General features: G+C 44.0%; 1 protein-coding gene across 5 annotated transcripts in view; it reads right to left on the bottom strand.

Moving 5' to 3' along the window:
* Positions 1-769: 769 nt before the first annotated feature.
* LOC125455437 (probetacellulin-like) overlaps positions 770-21,256 on the bottom strand; it is a 46,323-nt gene continuing 25,836 nt past the window's right edge. For 2 of the 5 annotated variants that reach the window (XM_048537447.2, XM_048537419.2), the window contains 4 exons: positions 13,898-14,015; positions 10,385-10,531; positions 5,634-5,763; positions 1,715-2,667 (listed from right to left, as the gene is read on the bottom strand). In XM_048537447.2, coding sequence (XP_048393404.1) covers positions 5,634-5,763; positions 10,385-10,531; positions 13,898-14,015 — 395 coding nt within the window. In that variant the 3' untranslated portion in view covers positions 1,715-2,667. Of the gene's footprint in view, positions 881-1,714; positions 2,668-5,633; positions 5,764-10,379; positions 10,532-13,897; positions 14,016-21,256 lie in introns of those variants that run through there. The other 3 variants (XR_007248250.2, XM_048537430.2, XR_007248248.2) reach the window with 3 other exon arrangements.

Genomic DNA, 21,256 nt, shown 5'->3' with positions numbered 1-21,256 from the left:
GTTAGGAGGAAGCTGGATAAACATGGGAAGCAGAAAGAAATGTTGATCGTGTGAGATAAAGAGAGTGTGGGAAGAAGCTTGGGTAGAGCAGAAACACCAGCAGAGTGTAGCTGGGCCAAACAGCCTGTTTCGCTTCTGTTGGTTCACTGTAATATCACAAGCTATGTCCTTAATACATCATTTCAGTCACTATATATTAAAGTTCTTTGCAGCGGCAGCAGAGTTGAATTTGTAACTGTAATTCAATAGCCCACATGAGTTCTTACTGAAGTAATGAAGCTCATTTACGGTAATCCTTTGAGCATTGTATTCAGCTTTCATTGGAGAAATTCATCCAATGAGATCACTGTGGGAGTAACCAAGTGAAACCAGAAATTGGGGTCAGTGTGTTAGTGTCAGTGAGGTTTCTGTGTACTGTTTGAATCCGCACCAATCAGCAGGCTGGATCTGATAACAGGATTCTGCACATCTGTTTTAGTTTTACTGTAGACCCCACTGATTCAGGCTTTGCTGTAAAAGAAGTAGCTGAGAGCATTCAGATACATTCTGGAGTAAGTTGCAATTTACGCTACGACTCTCGAAACTTAAAATTCACTAACAGGTTTCACTGCAGGGGCTGTAGCTGTAGGTATCAAGTAAAATGATCCAGTGCTAACTGCACAGTTCTGTCTTCAACAATGCCAGAACTGTATAATGCAGCAGAAATTAAAATTAGAATGTGTAATCTTTAGAGGTTACAGTGATCACATCTACAGGTCCTGGGAAATTACCGGAAGCAGTCAAGTCAATCAATCAGATGGTCACGGTAGCAGCTTAGTCCCAAAGCCCGTTCCCTTCTCTCCTGTAAGTATTTCCTTTTCAAGTACTATCCAGTGAGTCCCTGAAATACAAGCATAAATCAACCATTCAGCCCATCATACCTGTCTCACCATTCACCAAGATCACAGTTGATCTACCTGAGGTCTTAACCACTTTTTTGGGCTGTTCATAGCCCTCCACTCCTCAGGATTTCAAAAATCTACCTACTTCCTCTTTAAACTCTCCCAGTGATCACAACTCTCTGGCCTTTGGCCCTTGAATACCTTTATAGCAGAGACAGACTGACTGCCCTGTTGGTCAAGATTCTAAAAGGTACCAGGATTTTGCAGGAAAGGAAAGTTGAGGTCACAATTGGAACATATCTTAGTGAATGCCAGAACAGGTTTGAGGGGCTGAATGGCCTAGATCGGCTCCTAATTCATCTTCATAAATCTCCCTTGCATTAGCATCAATCTGCAGCCTAGATTAACTTTTAAAATCATTCATATCATGGCAACAGCTCACCGGAATTGCAGAAAGGTGCAAAGCTGAAATCTGAACGCGTAAGAAGAGAAAATAGGTCAAAGGGACATATTGTCAGGAATTTGGGATGGATGAACTGTTTCTCTCTCCATAGGTTTTTACATTCATTCCTGGGTTGTGGGTGTCACGGGCCAGGCAGCATTTATTGCCCGTCCCTAATTGCCCAGACAGCAGTTAATAGTCACCCACATTGCTGTGGGTCTGGAGTCACATGTAGGCCAGACCAGGTAAGGATGGCAGATTTCCTTCCCTAAAGGATGCTGCCTGACTTAATGAATGTTTCTAGCACTTTTTATTTTTCTCATTTTACATGGTTTTACTTGTACGGACAGATAATAGGGAGTTAAAATATTGGGAAGACAATAAGAGGAAATGACAATAAGAGTACATTTATTAAATAACAAATAATGCAACATCCCCAAATAACACATCCATTTCATTTTCAGAATGCCAAATCATTGCTGCAAAGACAGTAAGGAAGAAAGTACAACCACTTTTATACTCATACACTGTGTTAGTATTTTGCTCAGCTTTGATACAGTGATCACAGAACACTGAACCAGCCAACCTCCCCTTGGTCACACCTTCTACATCAGTAACACTATTTTTTTTAAAGCAGCATTCATAAATAACAACATTAACAAAATAAAGTGATTCATTTTATGAAAGGAAAGTGATACCTCGACTTATGTTTGCAACAGTGTATCTTTGTGTGCTCTCGGAACAAAGTTCATCACAATCCACAATTTTCATCCTGGATCAGAAATATGTTTCTTCTTAAATGAAATTAAAACCCAAAGACTTGTGATGGCTGTAAAATTTTGCTTTCTCAGTATGATCTATTTTCTCCTCTTTGCTGAAAGGCAGGGAAACACTTCAGTATCCCCATGCGTGCCATGTCTTGTAAGTAACATTATACTTTACTTTTTCTTGAGTAGATTCCACACTTGTACACAAGGTAAGAACAGATGAAGTGCTCTTGGCAAAGGGGTCTCAAACTGCAAGTCTGTTTGAAGAATATTCTAGAACTGTGAGTTAGCCCGTCAGGGTGTGCCCAGCTTACATGCTAAATTTCCCAGTTTGTGATGCAGTGTCTTTTCGGCACCATTTCGAAAACACAATGCAGTTGTGCCGGTCTTGGACAAATTGTCGATGATTGTTATTTTAGTTAAAGTATAGTGAGTAACATTTTCATTCTTTTTCCTAAATTTAATCCACCGTCCTTTCAGATTAAAGCCTGCTGCTTCAGCAGGAAGCTGGCATGTTTTGAGGAGTCTCTGAAGGTAAATCCTGCCTGCAGGTACCTCAAACCTACCCAAGTCGGTTCTGCGGAGAGGGAATAAAACAGAAAATTCATTCTTAAAACAGGGCAAAGCGTTATTCATTTACCTCAAAGTCATTCCCTCTTCCTTTCAGTCTTCACTCCTGAAGATGCCTCCCTTGCACCCCACCTCCTGTCCACTTTGAGAATTTGAGCTTGGCATGGGATGCTAAACAGCGTTATTTAAATATGAAAGGCACTATAACTAACATCATCACGTTCCCTTTACAGTCAACATCCCACATTTGGCAGCATGTGCCAGATTAATAGCTAGGAGACTGACTCCGATTCTATCACCTTCTCCCTAGATCAGAGTCACTACATCCAGTTGCAAATTTCATAGTGTAGAAAGGGCTGTTTTCAGCCCAACTGCTCTGGGCTTTTTTTTATACTCCAGAAGTAGGCCTGCTCCTACATTACCTCACTCTAACAGCATGCCCTTCTATTCTTTTCTCCCTCGAGTATTTATCCAGCTTCTCCTTAGCTTCATCAATGCTATTTCCACCCTTCTGTTCAACATTCTTAATGATATGACACATCTAATTTGTTCATGGCATGTTTTGTAAATTTGGATTTTAAAGCAGGGGAAAATTGAACTGGCTTCATTTCTGTTATGATCTGTTATGTTAAGAAAAGAGAAAGGTCAGAAAATCATTTTTGAACAGTGAGTTCAAACACCTTTTCTAAGAAAGCATCAGACTTGTGATAAGAGACTTGATTAGCTACCTGGGAATTTAATGCTGTAGTGTTTATGAAGTTGAACTTTTATGACATTTAAAACAGATAGCCAGAGCAGCTAGTGGGTGGAGTTCAGAAAACATCCTAGAAGAAGGTCAGTTTGTAAAAGTCTCCAGGCTTCAGAACTGAAAAGAGTCATTTAAGCTAGAAATCTTAAAGTGAAGACAGGAGTAATACTTCACTGAGATTGACTGTCCCTTAAAGGAAAAGAGCACAAATAATTCTTTTTGATGTTTATTTTAAGATTGTTCTTCCTTGGACTAATAGACTTGTGTTCTTTTGATAAAGAGGGAGCGAGTGATAAGTAACTAAATTGCAAAACCAAACATGATCTATCAAGCAAGCTGTCACTCTGGGATCTGCCTTGTCCAGGTTACCATCAGCTGGGACCACAACAGGAGCATGTGGATGTCACTGGCGAGGACAGCATTTAATCTCCATTATTAATCACATCCCTCAGTCCAGTTGGGATGGACAATGAAATTCCACCCGAGTCTGCAGCACCTTCAGCCTATTAACAATTATTAAAATAATTCTCTTGCCTCGAAGACAGAGCTCGTAGGTTCCAATCTCACTCCAAGAGTTCAGGTCAAAAATTAGCCTGATACATTCACCGCAGGACCAAAGCTGCTCTAAGTGAGGAACATGGGCTGTTAGCTCGGTTGGCTGGATCGTTTGTCTGGGGTTCACAGTAACTCCAGCAGTGTGGGGTTTAATGCCAGCTGCACGTTCAGTCTGTCCCAAAGCAATATCACAGCATTGACCATGGCCCCGCAAACTTTCAGTGACTGACGATGCTCAATGGAGGAAGAGGAGGAGACAGCAGATGTATGATCCCCAACTCTGTTCTGGCTGCAACGTATCAACTCAGCAAAGATCAGGGGCCAGTTGTGGAATTTCCACAAAAAACTCAGCACATGACTACCAAATTTATAGAGTCATACAGTATGGAAACAGACCCTTCAGTCCAACCAGTCCATGCCAGACATGATACCAAGTAACTAATTCTACTCCAGCTTTATTATTATTCATCCATCAAGTTGCTTCAAGAGAAATGGAATTTGAAGTGGAAAAGTTACAGGGCTCTGAGGGAGCAGAGTAGAAGGAGGCCCTTCCACTGAGTTAGCACAGGCTAGATGGCATGAATGGTCATTTTCTGCACAGTATTATTCTACAAATGACACACAGACAAATGTTGGTGTACTCCTGTTCTCAATCCTTTCACAAACAGGAACATTTTACTCTGTCCTGAAACCCACTTGTGAATTTTGAAAGCCTCTACCAAATCTCTTGTTATTTATCAAAGGCGAACATCCAAAGCTTCCTCAATCTACAACAGAACTGTTCTTTGCAATAAAACCCTGCTATAATGTCAAACATATGCACTTGACGGGGGACGTATTCGAGGGAGATGCTGATGGGGTGACCCCAAGATGGGACAAGAATTTCCAGGATCACAGAATTGTTACTGGGCAGAAGCTCAATGGCCCTGCACTGGGCCTTCAAATCAGCCTCATTACCAAGTTCTGATCTCTTGCCCCTTCCCCACCTTGAGTAGAGCGTAGCCAGTAGAATGGGTCATTTGGCACAAATATTGTTTGTGTTCAACTTTTGTATTTTGTTCACAGGATGTAGGTGTCACTGGCTAGGACAGAATTTGTTGCCCATCCCTAAGTGCCCTTGATACAAGTGTCTTGCTTATTCATTTCAGATGGCAGTTAAAAAAGTCAACGACATTGCTGTGGGTCTAGAATCATGTGTAGGCCAGACCCAGCAATGGCAACAAACTTCCATCGCCAAAGGGCATTCGTGAACTAGATTTTTATTTAAAACAACCGATGATGATTTTACAGTCACCATGGCAGGGTCTAGTTTTACTATTCAGATTGGTTAAGTGAATTCACATTTCACCAGCTTCACAACATGAGCCTGAGCCTTTCAGTTACTCACCCAGTAACTGTTCTACTTCACTACCATCTCCCCTGGATTCTGGCACTTTATCTAAAGGATTTCGTTTTTGAAAAACATACCAAAACCAGTGATCAATATTTCCAAATAATGCCAACTAAGGTCTCTAGAACCAGTGTTCTTCATAATCCCTTCGCTTTTGTCTAATCCTTGGAATTGGGTTCTACATCTTGTTTCTGTCGTAAAATTGGTCCTTGACATCCCACCTTCAAAATATTTTCCTTGGAAATGGGTCAACCTGATCAGCCAATATGTTGGTACTTACTCAGGCTAGAGTGGTCATTGCAGTGTCTTCATCTTCAGCTCGCGAGCCCTTCCCATCCATAGGCTTGGAGCTCAGAACTTCAGCTTCTTCATGACTGTTTTTCCTAGCTTTGTGCTTCCTGCGGAACCGGCTGTGGAAAAATAAAGTTTGGAGAAAGTGAAGATGTTACTAACATACTTCTTGCCTATAACTCATCAGTTCTGACATTCTTGAATAATGTTGTTCGATTTCGAAAGAACCATTTGAAGAGGAAGCAAGCAGGAAGACAAACAGCACATTCGGCCTTGTTGCAATGCGCAACAGTATTTGGAGTTACAGGGTAATTAGATTAGTCTTTGGTGAGACCACATCTGGAGTGCTGTGTGCCCTTTCGGTTTCCATCCTCAGCATATACTTCTTAAAAAGGGGAAGCAACAAAATGTTCACCAGGCTGATTCCTAAGATTGAGACAGCAGTCCTACAAAGAGAGATTCAACAGAAAGTGCTTGTATTTTGTGGAGTTTAAAATAACTTGAGGTATTCTAATTCAAACATATAAAGTTTTGAAGTGTGGTTGCCCAGATACTTTTCTTCTGGTTGGAATGTCTAGATTAATGATTACAGTCTCATAGAAGGAGTTGGTCATTTAGGATTGAGGCGAAATCTCCACAAACAAACAGTTATCAACCATTGGGATTCTCTGTGTAGATGCTCAGAGATGAATCTATTTAAAACTGAGTTGTAAGATTTATTGGGTACGGAGAAAATGTACAGATGTACAAATAGGGAGACAGGATCCAGTCAGCATAGATAATCCATGATCAGACCGAATGCTGGGATAGGTTCAATGATTCAAATTCTATTCCTCACTCCTATTTCATTTGTTTCAACTTTTTCATATTTTGTGCATGGGATGTGGGTGTCAGAATTTATTGCCCATCTCTATTTGCCCTTTGATCTGAGTGGCTTGCTAGGATCATTTGAGGGAGTTAGTTCAGGGTCAACTACATTACTGTGGGTCTGGAGTCACATCGAGGCCAGACTGGGTAAGAATGGTAGATTTCCCTTCCTGAAGGTCATTATTGTAAAAACCCATCGGGTTCACTAATTGATGATTAGGCTATCTTGTTAATTCCAGATATCTGTTGAATTAACATTTCACCAACTATCATTGTGGAATTCGAACTGGTGTACCCAAAGCAATAGCATGAATGACTAGTTCAGTGACAGTATAACGACTTCCTTAATCCTGTTTTGTATCATAGCAGGATACTAAATAGAGACAGCATCAAGCTATTTACTCTCAGTAGGACAGCACCGCAGTACCTTCAGCCCATTGTTACTGTAACAGCTCTTTGAGAACAAAATCAGAAATTGTCGGAAAAGCTCAGCAGGTCTGGCTGCATCTGAAGAAAAATGTCTGTTCCGGAGAAGGATCGCAGGACCCAAAATGTTAACTCTGCTTTCTGTCCACAGATGCTGCCAGACCTGCTGAGCTTTTCCAACAATTTCTGATTTCCAGTATCTGCACTTCTTTATTTATGTCTTTTTACAAGAACAATCCAGTTTGTTCCTTTCCCCTGCTCTTCCCTGGAAGCATGGATTCAATCCCCATTTGAAGGCTATTATTGAATCTCTATTTTCTTGCCCTTTCAGGCTTCCAAATCCTATCCATTCATGTGCAAGCAAACTTCTCTCATAACACCTCTCGCAACCATTCCTTCCACCAATGGAAATACATCTTTGTCTCTCCAATCCTTTCACGGTTTAACATCTTCAAATCTCTCCTCAGTTAACTTGATGAACTCTCCAGTATCCATCTTGCTGGAAGGAAAACAACTCCAGCTTCACCAGGCTATCGTCAGGACAGGAAGCCCTCGTCCCCATGTTAATAAAACTCAGGGTCAAGAACTGGAGTGTGGAATCCGAGGGTCATCTCAGCCTTCAGAGACGTGGAAAGAGAACTGCACATCGGGAACAGGAAGCCAGGAGGTACAATCCTGCTTCTGGTGGCTTTTCCATATTGGTATTATTGAGAGAACACCCATCGGCACTGACAAATGTACCTGGGGCACACATTACATCACACACTTCCTATAAATAATGATATTTCAAACACTCAGAAGCAGATAATGGCATCTTCACTGGATCACACACTGGTCAGCTTTGATGACAATAATATAGGAGCAGAAGTAGGCCATTCAGCCCATCAAGCCTGCTCTGCCATTCAATGAGGTCATGAATCCTCAACTCCACTTTCGTGCCTCTTCCAATTAAAAAGAAAACCTCAGTTTCCCTCAGATTAAAAAGCTGTCTATTTCAGCCTTGAATATACTTACTTAATGTCACAACCTTGATATAGCCCTCAGCAGTAAAGAATCATCCCTTCAGAGAAGAAATTCCTCATCGGTGTCTTAATTGCAACCCCCCCCTTATCCTGAGAGGATGCCATCTGGTCCGAGACACTCTCACAAGAGGAAACAACCTCTCTTCACCTCCCCTGTCAAGTTCCCTAAGCATCTTGTACGTTTCAATAAGGACATTACTCATTCTTCTAAACTCCAACAATTACACATCCAATTTACTCAACCTCTCCTCATAAGACAGGTCCTCCATCCCCAGGATCAGCCAACAAACCTCCTCTGGACTGTCTCCCATACTTATAGAGCTTTCCTTCGATGAAGGGTCCAAAACTGTTCACAGTATTTCAGATGTGGTCTGACTGGTGGCCTTGTATAGTTTTAGCAGAACCTCCCCACTTTTATAACCCATTCCCTTTGAAATAAAAGGCCACTACTCTACTTTCGCTCCCCATTACCTTCAGAGCTTGGAAACTGGAGTAATGACTGTGTACCACATGTGTTGCAGGATTTGACCACTCATTCACACAACTGCCTCCTCTACAGAGGTCACGCCCAAATTAAGTTACTGATAAAAACAGCTCGGGTGAGCCATAACTAGAAACATGCAGCACAAGTGGTGATCACTTGGCCCACTCTGCCTCTGCTAGCTCTTTAAAGGGCCCGTCCAATTAGTCTCACTTCTCTGCCCACCCCTGCAATCCTACAACTTCCTCCCAGTGAGTGACTGGAATCCATTTAAAATTGATACATTCTCATTCAAGATTCTCTTGGTAATTTAGGTATCGCAATAACATCCTCTTATACTTGATCTTAACATTGTAAAACACATCTTACTGCTCACCCCCATAAAACAAACAAAGGAAGGTTTTGAAACATTAAACAGTCCTCACGTGATCCCTTCACATTCAGTTCATTAAGCTGTAGGGTTTTAGAAAATCACCTTAAAATAACCAACTATCTCTGTTAATGATAATCACAAATAAGGAGATCTTCAAACATTGCCAGGTAATGGGGATTCCAGAAATAAAAGCATTTCAAATCTACTGCCTAAAAGGGGCCAAAAACATTGACTCAGTCACAACTTTCAAAAAGGAAATGTGCTAAGTACTCGGAGGGGAAAGGTTTCCTGGGCAATGGGGAAGGAGCAGGAGCAGAAACAGAAACTCTGGATTGATTATCAAGATGTTGAGTCATATGAGCCTGAAATCTCTGCCACTTCTGAAATAACTCCACAGAGGGTGGCATCCTGTCACCAGGTCACCCTTTATTTACACGTGGAGAGTCCTTGACACTGATCCAGCTCCCTCAGAGCCAGCTCAGAGTGAGCAGCACCCTGGCACTTCTGTTTATATCTGTCAACCAGGGCTCCCTGATTGGACCAGATTAACAGCCCCAATGAGATCCACTTGGCCAACCTCATTACAATCACCACAGTTTCAAAGACCATTGAAACAAGAGATTCTGAGAGGGTTTGACAGGGCCAATGATTACAGGTGTTCTTGCCCCTGGTTGGGTATATTTTTAGAAATGGGCTAGCTGATTAGGACAGGGATGAAGCCAATTTCTTCACTCATGGCTATTGAGAATCTTTAGAATTCTCAGCTCCAGAAGTGGTTGGACACTGAGACCCAGACATTGAGTAGGTTCTAGACAGAGATGATGGAGCATTGGACTTGATAGAATCAGGTTCCATATGGCTCAAGATAATAAAATGTGAGGCTGGATGAACACAGCAGGCCAAGCAGCATCTCAGGAGCACAAAAGCTGACGTTTCGGGCCTAGACCCTTCTCTGATGAAGGGTCTAGGCCCGAAACGTCAGCTTTTGTGCTCCTGAGATGCTGCTTGGCCTGCTGTGTTCATCCAGCCTCACATTTTATTATCTTGGAATTCTCCAGCATCTGCAGTTCCCATTATCTCCATATGGCTCAACCCTGCTCCTTCAAGACCATAAGAAATAGTAACAGGAATAGGCTATTTGGCCCCTCAATCCTGTTCTGCCATTCAACAGGATTCTGGCTGATCCAACACTCACGTCCACTTTCCTGCCCTTTCCCTTAAACCTTGATTTGCCGACTGATCCACAATCTGTCTCAGCTTTTAAAAAAAAGACAGAAGGACTGTGCTCCCCCACATCCCAACTCTCTGCAGCAAGGCATTCCAAAGACTTGCAACACAGAAGAAATTCCTCCTCATCTCAGTCTTAAATTAGCACCCTTTATTCTGAGACTGTGCCTTTTTCTCCACTTATGTTCTCATAATTGGAATTGCACAGAGGCATACAGGTGGACGATGGGCCGAAGAGACTCCCGCTGTGCTGTACTGATCAACAACACACGTCTTTTTATAAATGAGCAACTATTAGGTAATTCCTCAAGATTCAACAAGAGATGGGTTAAAGTATACCTAACTGCACACAAAAACATGTGATTATTATTGCAGTCATGAGCAGCAGAATGGCCAGAACCAGCCCCACAACGATAAACTTGTCCCGCCTTCCAGTTAGATAGAACATATCCAGAAATTCACATCGGGAGCCGATGTAGCCAAATTTACACCTGTTAAAGACAAGAGCGAATCGTTAAAACAAACAATCAGATGGTTATTAAATATTTTAATAGGGTTGGGGTCATAGAACTGTATAAATTTATAATCTAAAGATTTAATATCGCACCAACTGGAACAAAGCAAAGTCCTCAGTTACTTTTTCGACTGACTTGCTAAGAATCTCCAGTATTCTGTCACTTGTACCCAGACGAAGAACTTTAAATCAGAGATAATGCAAACTGCAGATGCTGGAGAATCCGAGGTCACAAAGTGTGGAGCTGGATGAACACAGCAGGCCAAGCAGCACCTTAGGAGCTCCTGCTGTGCTCATCCAGCTCTACACTTTGTTAACTTTAAATCATACCTTTATAATTAGTGGCCAGTTTATTATTTCTGGCCAACAGTATAAAGGAATGCGAATAAATATCCTTACTTTGTCATTTCATTCCCTGCAGCTCTGTAGCATACATCCACTGTTATCATCAGGTTCTGTATTAATAACTTTTCTTTAATCATGGGGCCAGAAGCAGGATGTCTGCTGGCGTTCCTCAGTAAAGAACCAATTCATTCCCACATTCAGTGAGACCTGTTTAACACTCAGCTTGGTAAGTGGCAAGTAATATTCATGCTACACATGTACTGCATTGACATTTAATAGCAATCATAGAATCCCTGCAGCGTGGAAACAGAACCTTTGCCCAACAAGACCACACTGACCCTCAGAGCATCCCACCCAGACCCATTCCCTGAATCCACACATCCCTGAAAACTATGGGCAATTTAGCATGGCTAAGCCACCCTAACCTGCACACCTTTGGACTGTGGGAGGAAACCGGAGTACCTGGAGGAAACCCACGCAGGCACGGGGACAATGTGTAAACTCCACACAGATAATCGACTGAGGGTAGAATCGAACTAGGATCCCTGGTGCTGTGAGGCATTGCTAACCACCGAGCCACCGTGCTGCCTTGTCATCTCTCCTTGTCATTCAACGGTATCACTGAATCCCCCAATATCAACACCATCGACCAGATACTTAACTGGCATGCCATATAAGCACGATGACCATGAGCAGATCAGCGGCTAGGGACTCGGTGGTGAGGAACTCATCCCCTGACTCACTAAAACATGTCTATCATCTACAAGGCACATGTCAGGGCTGTGATAGAACCCTCTCTGCACTTGTCCTGATAACAGCAGCTCCAACACCACTTAACAAACTCAACACCATCCAGGACAAAGCAGCCCACCTGAACGGAAACACATTCATTGTTCATGCTCCTCACCAGTAGCTGCAGTATGTATTCTCTTCAAGATGCATTGCACAAATTCAACAGAAATTCTGACAGCATCTTCCAAACCCACAACATTTACTCCCTAGAAGAACAAGGGCAATAGATATATGGGAAAAGGCAAGCCCAGAATTAACTGCTTATCCCTAGGTGGCCTAGAGAAATGGCCATGAGCTGCCTTCTTGAAAGTCTGTGGCTGTTGTAGTGTAGGGGCATCTACAATGCCCTTAGGGAGGGAATTCCAGGATTGTGACCCAGTGACACCGAAGGAACAGCGACATATTTCCAAGTCAGGACGGTGAGTGGCTTGGAGGGGAACTTACAGGGCGTGGTGTTCCCATGTCCTTCGAGATGGAAGTGGTCACAGATTTGGAAGATGCTGTGGAAGGAGGCTCGGTGAGCTGTTGCAGTGCATCTTGCAAATGGCACACGTGGCTGCTATTGAGCCTCGATTGTGGAGGGAGTGAATGCTGGAGCTGGTGAATTCCAACACAATCCTGGCTTGTGCCTTGTAGATGGTGGCCAGGCTTTGGGGAATCAGGAGGTGAGTTCCTGCAGGATTGCCAGCCTTTGACTTGCTCTTGTAGCCATCCAGTTCTGTATCTGGTCAATAGTAACCTTCCAGATGTTGATAGTGGGGGATCAACGATGGTAAAGACTTTAAAATGTTGAGATGGTTGGATTCTCTCTTGTTGGAAATGGTCATTACATGACACTTGTGCACAAATGGGAAGGCAATGGCCTGGTGGTATCATCATCAGCTGGCTAATCCAGATACCCAGGGCATATTCTGGGGGTGCAGGTTCGAATCGTAATGAACCCACCAGGTTCATCGATGCCATTTAGGGATGGAAACTTCCTTACCTGGTCTGGCCAATATGTAACTCCAGACCCACAGGCACTGTGATTGGTGCTTAAGGAATTCTGAGGAATTAGGGACAGGTGATCAATGCAGTTCTGGCCAGACACACCCACATCCCATGAACAAATATAGAGACGGTTACTTGCCATTTTTCTGCCCACGTATGGATATTATCCAAATGTGCTGCATTTGAACAGGGTCTGCTTCAGTATCTGAGGAGTCACACACGGTGCTGAACATTGTGTGCACTCATTAGTGAACACACCCACTTCTGACTTTCATTGGTGAAGCAGCTGAAGATGGTTGGGTCGAGGACATTACCCTGAGGAACTCCTGCAGAGGGGTCCCGGAGCCAAGAAGGGTGCCTTTTTGGCAACTTGTTGCCCATTCCTGGCTGGACTCACATGTAGGTTACGTAAGGACTGCAGATTTGCTTCCCTCAAAAGGTATCTTTCATGACTGCACTTGTTGAGACTAACTAATTGAAGTTAAACTGAACCAGTTACCATGCTGGGATTTGAACCCATGGCCCTACTGCATTAGCCCGTGCTTCTGGATTTCCAGTGACATAGCTGTTACACCACCACCTCCCTCACTGTAGGTTCTGAACACACGCCAAAAAAAGTTTGACTATTTCATCCAGGCCCCTTTAATAGATACCAGTACTGTGGAATGTCTGTATTTCAAAAGGTAGGTCATTGGGTGGGAAGCCCTAAGGTTGTGAAACACACTATAGAGATGCAAATTCTTCGTTTTTTTAAAATTCATTCACAAGATGAGGTTATTGCCGGCCAGGCAGCATTTATTGCCCATCCCTAATTGCCCAGAGGGCAGTTAAGAGTCAACCACATTGCTGTGGGTCTGGAGTCACATGTAGGCCAGACCAGGTAAGGATGGCAGTTTCCTTCCCTCAAGGGCATTAGTGAACCAGGTGGGTTTTTCCCCCGACAATCAACAATGAATTCACAGTCATCATGAGATTCTTAACTCCAGATATTTATTGAATTCAAATTCCAGCATCTGTTGTGGCAGGATTCGAACCGACGTCCCCAAAACGTCATCTGGGTCTCTGGATTGACGGTCCAGTGATAATACCACTAGGCCGTGGCCTCCCATCTATACTCATTGTGAAAAAGGAGTTACCTGGAAATTCCAAGGAACAAAACTACAAGTGAAGGAATGACTGCAGGAAAGAGCTGGAGACATTTTGATTGGTAACTTACACACACGAAGGCTTATTTTCAGACTGTATAAACCGACATTCTCCTTCTATACAGTAACTCATCAACTCCTTTGGGCATGTGGTGAAGTGTCCTGTTGGGGGACTTTCTGTAAGAGAAGCTGAACAGAAAAATAAACACATTTGTATTAATTTTGTAAGGATTAGTTCAACCTCACAAAGAGACCATTCTGATCATGTTGAACTTTGACCAGAGTCATAGAGGTGTACAGCACAGAAACAGACCCTTCGGTCCAACCTGTCCATGCTGACCAGATATCCTAAAGTAATAGAACACCGAACAGGGACAGGCCCTTCAGCCCACTGCATTGTGTTGAACATGATGCCAAAAAAAACTAACCCTTTCTGCCTACCCTTGGTCCATATCCTTCCATTCCTTGTAAATTCATGTGCTCAACTAAAAGTCCCTTAAATACCTTTAGCATATCTGCCCCCACCTCCACCCCCCCTTGGCAGTGCATTTCAGGCTCCGGGAAAAAGATTGTAACTGTCAACCCTATCTATGCATCTCATAATTTTATAGACTTGTAGCAAGTCTCCCCTCAGCCTGCACTGCTCAAGAGAAAACATCCCAAGTTTTTCTAGCCTCTCCTTACAGCTCATTCTCTCTAATCCAGGCAGTGTTCCGGTAAACTTCTTCTGCACTCGCCCCAAAGCCTCCATGTCCTTCCTGTAATGTGGTGACCAGAACTGAACACAATACTCTAAGTGTGGCCTAACCAAAATCTTATAAAACTGAAACATAACTCTTGTACTCAATTCTCTGACCAATAAAAGCAAGCATACCATATGCCTTATTTTTCCACTTGCATTGCTACTTTCAATATACATCAATGCTGTACAAGGTCCTGTCATTAACTGCATACATTTTCTTAACATTTGATCTCCCAAAGTGCAGAACCTCACACTTACCTGGATTAAACTCCATCTGCCATTCCTCCGCCCTTATCAGCAACTGATCTACATCCCTCTGATTGACAACCTCCAATCTTCACTGATCTTTGTATCATAAGCAGAGGTCCCAGTACGGATCCCTGTAGAATACCACTATTTATGGACCTTCAGCCTTTTTTGATCTATCAAGCAAGCTGTCACTCTGGGATCTGCCTTGTCCAGGTTACCATCAGCTGGGACCACAACAGGAGCATGTGGATGTTACTGGCAAGGACAGCATTTAATCTCCATTACTAATCACATCCCTCAGTCCAGTTAAGATGGGTAATGAAATTCCACCTTAGTCTGCAGCACCTTCAGCCTATTAACAATTATTAAAATAATTCTCTTGCCCCGAAGACAGAGCTCGTAGGTTCCAATCTCACTCCAAGAGTTCAGGTCAAAAATTAGCCTGATACATTCACCGCAGGACCAAAGCTGCTCTAAGTGAGGAACATGGGCTGTTAGCTCGGTTGGCTGGATCGTTTGTCTGGGGTTCACAGTAACTCCAGCAGTGTGGGGTTTAATGCCAGCTGCACGTTCAATCTGTCCCAAAGCAATATCACAGCATTGACCATGGCCCCGCAAACTTTCAGTGACTGACGATGCTCAATGGAGGAAGAGGAGGAGACAGCAGATGTATGATCCACTCAGCAGGGATCAGGGGCCAGTTGTGGAATTTCCAATCGCCTGAAAAACTCAGCACATGACTACCAAATTTATAGAGTGCACCCTTTACTTTCCATGGGCAACCCAAATCTGAATCCATGCAGCCAAGTCGCTGTCATCCACTCCCATTTATCAGCATTTGGCCCTTTTCTCTCTAAATTCCTCCTTATCCATATACCCATCCAGATGCCTTTAAAACAATTGTACCAGCTTCCACCATTTCGTCTGGCAGCTCATTCCATACACGCACCACCTTTACAATCTTTCCCCTCTCACCTCAAACCTACGTCCTCTAGTTTTGGACTCCCCTACCGTGGAGAAAAGACCTTGGCTATTCAACCTATCCACACCCTTTATGATTGCAAAAGCCTCAAAGGGTCACCCTTCAGCCACCATGCTCCAGGGAAACCAGTCTGAGTCTATTCAGCCCCTCTCTATAACTCAAGCCCTCCAACCCTGGCAACATCCGATTGGCCTACTCCTGCTCAGTCTCTGTTTCTGTGAATTTTCCGCCTATTTATTCATATATCCTGAAAGCTATACCAAGTCCATGTTCCACTGATGTGCCTCTGTACTATGAGTATACACAGTGTACATTCCTGTCGGGCTGACAGCTCAGCAATCTCAGTTTCTAGCTCCTCACTGTACGGTGGCTCAAAGGCCACCTTCCCTCAACCTGTCTCCGTGGAGGATGCCCCAGGCTTGAGGTCCTTGCTCACAAACAGAGAGGGAGGTCAACCGCTCGCACTGTTCGACCAGCAAGTCCCAGCCAAGTCAAAAGAGAGAGCATCTTTCACTCAGTTGGTAATCACTAAACTCATATTCTTTATTATCAACCATCCACCTATTCATCTTCTTTTATAGAGTAGTCATTTCATTCTTGTATTCACAGTCTCTCTCGTGCACAGAAACCCAGATTTTCATAAGATTTTAATGGTTGAAATCGATAAAATTTGCACATGACCTGTCCTTTGTAACCTGTTTCATCACTACAAACTACTCTGCAGATTTGGCTAAGAGGTAAATTCCTCTATGTCATATCGCTGGCATGCTTACAAATTGACAATAGGAGGGGCCTACACACACTGCTGACTCTCTCTCTCTCTCTCTCTCTCTCGACTGACAAGTTAATCTAGTTTCAACCACACCCACAATAAATTCTTAATGTCACCACATTTCGTTAGCATTGCATAACACATCAAAAGGCTGTTGAATTTGTTTTTGTTTGCTCCAACAATGTCCAGTAATAACAGTCGAAACAAAATAGTTAGCTTTCACACAAAGGTGCAGCAAAACCCTCAATCTTCAACAACTTCCAGAAGAACAAATCCAGCTGCATTTGTTTGGTGCTACACCCAACATATTTTGAATCTCTACAGCACCTTGCTGAATTCTTTCACAGTCGGTGAATGGAAGTACGTTCCTCCCGCCAAAAGGCAAACCTGGTTCAGTCCAGCCTTACTCAGGGTGGAAGAAAAGGTCACAGGATCCAAAACGTTAACAGTTTCTCTTTCCAGAGATGCCGCCAAACCTGCTGAGTTTCTGTTTCTCTCACTCGAGACAGGTCAATTTTATAGAAATCGACTTGATATTGACGGAACAATTTCCTCATGATGTGATTTACACACTAGTTTTGGCTGCTGACACTGACAAAAATCATCCTGGGACCCACCGGTGACAAGTATCTGGGGACAGCTATATAAATGTGTAGCGACAAAAGACTGGGAATCCTGCAGCGAGTACCTCACCTCCTGACTCCCCAAATCCTGTCCACCACCTACAAGGCACAAGTCAGGATTGTGATGGAATGCTCCCCACTTGCCTGGATGGGTGCAGCCCCAACAACACTCAAGAAGCTCCACACCATCCAGGACAAAGCAGCCGCTTGATTGGCACCACATCCTCAAGCATCTCACTCCCTCCACAACCAAAACACAATGGCAGCAATGTGAACCATCTACAAGACGTGCTACAGCAACATACCAAGGCTCCCCAGATACCACCTTCCAAACCCATAACCATTACCATCTAGAAGGCCAAGGGCAGCAGATACATAGGAACACCAGCCCCTGTAAGTTCCCCTCCAAGCCACTCACCCTCCTGACTTGGAAATATATCGCCGTTCCTTGTCGCTGGGTCAAAATCCTGGAATTCCCTCCCTAATGCCATTGTGGGTCAACCCACAGCACATTGACTGCAGCGGCTCAAGAAGGCAGCTCACCCCCACCTTCTCAAGGGGCAGCTAGGGACGGGCAATAAATGCTGGGCCCAGCCAGCGACACCCAGTTCCCAATAATAATTTAGCTTTTTCTGAAAGAGATGTTGGTGTAATCACGCTCTCCATAATAACACGGCATCACTTTCTTGAACATTTTTCCAGCATTTTTTCCCCCTGTGTCCTTGGGCAAACATTGATCCCTCACTAACACAGATTATGAGGTCATCACTTCTTTGCTATTTGTGGGAACGTATCTGTGTACAAGTGGCTGCTATGTTTCTTGCATCACAACAGTGGCCTCATAGGAACTGTGAAACAGAGACAAAGGGCGCTCATCCCTTTTCACAATTACTCAACAGTCGGATCGTGCTGTCTTCTGGAATATGGGGAGGGAGAGGGTTTAAGGATTGGGAAGGTTGGATAGATAAGAACAGCGAATAATGCAGCAAACTATATCCCTAGACTTGGTGCTCTACCCACTCAGCCTCCGTTAAGTAGTATCAGAGATAATGGGAACTGCAGATGCTGGAGAATTCCAAGATAATAAAATGTGAGGCTGGGTGAACACAGCAGGCCAAGCAGCATCTCAGGAGCACAAAAGCTGACGTTTTGGGCCTAGACCCTTCATCAGAGAGGGGGAAGGGGTGAGGGTTCTGGAATACAAGAGAGTTGCAATGGGAGAGAGATTCCCTGAGGTTGGTCCGGAGGGAGGAGGGTAACTTCTTCAGGTTAGGCATCCCTGGAAGAGGCTTTGCAGTGAGGTTAAAACTGTAACAGTGATAATGGGAGCTGCAGATGGTGGAGAATCCGAGATAGCAAAGTGTGGAGTCATCTGACCTATCCCCTCCCCACCTCCCCACCTATCTTCTCCTCTATCCATCTTCGGTCCATCTTCCCCTCTCTCCCTATTTATTTCAGAACCCTCTCCCCATCCCCCTTTTCTGATGAAGGGTCTAGGCCTGAAACGTCAGCTTTTGTGCTCCTGAGATGCTGCTTGGCCTGCTGTGTTCATCCAGCTCCACACTTTGTTATCTCAGTACCACAAGGCAGTTTCCTGGTCAACATCTTAGTGCTGTTCATGGGAGCGTGCTATGTACAAATCCATTGCTGGGTTTCCTACAATGAAAACAGTGACTGATTTAAAATGTACTTAATTGAAAGGAGACTAAACTTAGGCACAACTTGAAAGAAACATAGGAGATAGGAACTGAAGGCCATTCAGCCCTTCAAGCCTGCTCCATCATTCAATATGATCATCCAACTCAGTTCCCTGTACCCACTTCTCTCCATACCCTCCAAAATATAAAAATATATCTATCTCTTTCTTGAATATATTCAGTGGCTTGGTCTCTACAGCCTCGTTTGTTACAGAATTCTCCATAGGTTCACTACACTTGCCCGATCTCAGACTGAAGTGGTCTCCCCTGCACCCTGAGACTGCGTCCCTGGCACTAGACTCCCCAAGCAGGGGAACATCCTCTCTGTCTGCCCAGCCCTGTTCTAAGTTTACAAGTTCAGTCAGGTCCCCTCATTTCCTTCGAAACTCACTAATGAATGTCAGTCCAATCTAACCAGTCTCCCCTCTGGACAGTCCTGCCATCCCTGCTTAGAGAATCTCCACTGCACTGCCTCTGTGGCAAGTATAACCTCTCTTAGTTAGAGAGACCAAAACTGCACACAGTACTCAAGGAGCGGCCTCACCAAGGCCCTGTGTAACTGCAGTGAGACACCCCTACTTCCAAACTCTCATCCTCTTGCAATGAAGACTAGTGCACCAGGTACTTTCCTAAATGCTCACTGCACCTGCCTGGTGTACCAGGCCACCCAGGTCCCTTTGTGCATCCACACCTTCCGTTACATCACCATTTCAACAATACTCTGCCTCGCTGTTTTCCACACTGGAGTCTGCCACTTCACGTTTAGCCACTTTGCAGCGCACCTACCAGGAGTTTGCCCACGTACTCAACTTCTCTCAAACTTACTTAACTCCTCCTTGCATCCCCTGCACCCCCCACCCCACCAATAATCCCACCCAGATTGTCATCTACAAAACAGGATCGTTGCATTTGCTTCGCTCTCATTCAGGTCATTTGTACATAGCATGAAAAGCTGGGGACTGAGCACTGAACTTTGTGGTATCCTGCAGGAGTTGGAGAATTTTGTTTTTACTGTCAGAGACTCTAAATATCTAGCTCTTAGATATCATTAGGAAACCTGATGACTGCACAGTTTTGTCCGAAGTGCCCGTGCTGTGTTGTAACCACTCTTGAATAAATATTGCTTTTATGGACTGTCATTGAACTATAAAGTTATTTACTATGATTGAAGCTTACAACTTCTAGCTTGTAAACAACATTCTACAACCTCCTCCTAACTCCCCTGAAGTGAACGGTTGGATGGATTACCTGTGGGTTTCCTCTGACTGAAAAGGCACAAAGGCAGGGCCGTTATGCTGAACCTTTTCAAACAAGGCGCTTTGCTGCAGCAGGAGCCTGCCACTGAGGAAGGACGGCAGGGCTGGGGAGACAATGCACTGCAGATTAACTGGAATGGCACATGGAAGCAGGGTCTTCAGTTATCTCCAGAAGCTGGGATTGTTCTTGTTAGCATTCAGAATGTTCAGGGGACTTCTAATAGGTTTGTTCACAGCTTTGAGAGGTAGGGAGAGTCTATTTCTACTGACAGATGGGTCAGTTACTGAAGGAGATGGGTTTGAGGGATAAAGGCAAAATACTGCAGATACTGGAAATCTGAAACAAAGAAAAAAGACAGAAATTGCTGGAGAAACTCAGCAGGTCTGGCAGCATCTGTAGGGAGAGAAAGAGACGAGCTAACATTTCAAATCCGGTATGGCTCTTCAGATTTAAGGTGATTGATGAGAAAAGGGAAGATGAGGACGTGATTTTTTCACGTAGCAAGTAATGCAGATCTGGAGTGTTGCCTGAAGGTGTTGTGGAGACACAACAGGAATGAACCACTGGGTCAGCTGGAGTGCAGCAGCAGGGCATCGCTCTCTGGGAAGAAAGAAAAATCAGAGAGGATGCAGAAAAGATTCACAAAAACGGTTCAAAGTGGGATGGTTTTCAGTGACATGTACAGATGAAAAATTGAGACTGTTCCCTTGCAGAGCAGAAAAGTGAAGGAGAGAGAGGAGGTTTGGTCAGACGGTTGCAAACCACGAAGAGCCGGGACAGAGCAGGAAGGGAGACCCTGCTCCCAGTCAGCGAGGGGATCGAGAATCAGAGGGCACAGTTTTATTATTGTCAAAAGGTGCTACAGAGACATGAGGGGGAAGGTGTCCAGGCAACAGAGGGTCAAGAGGTGGAATGTGCTGCCCGAGATTGTGGGGTAGGCAGTTTCAATCAAAAGGGAAGTGGAGCTTCAATGGGAAAGGAAGAACATGCAGGGCTACAAAGGCACAGAGAGGGAGTGGCATCGAGCGAATTGATCCTCGAGAAGGTCAGCACCAACACAGCAGGCTGAATGGCCTCAGTGCTATAAGCATTTGGTGATTAGTTTTAT

This window comes from Stegostoma tigrinum, chromosome 1 (assembly GCF_030684315.1).
Source record: "Stegostoma tigrinum isolate sSteTig4 chromosome 1, sSteTig4.hap1, whole genome shotgun sequence".
Lineage (NCBI taxonomy): Eukaryota > Metazoa > Chordata > Chondrichthyes > Orectolobiformes > Stegostomatidae > Stegostoma > Stegostoma tigrinum.
This window is presented reverse-complemented; position numbering and strand designations above follow the sequence as displayed.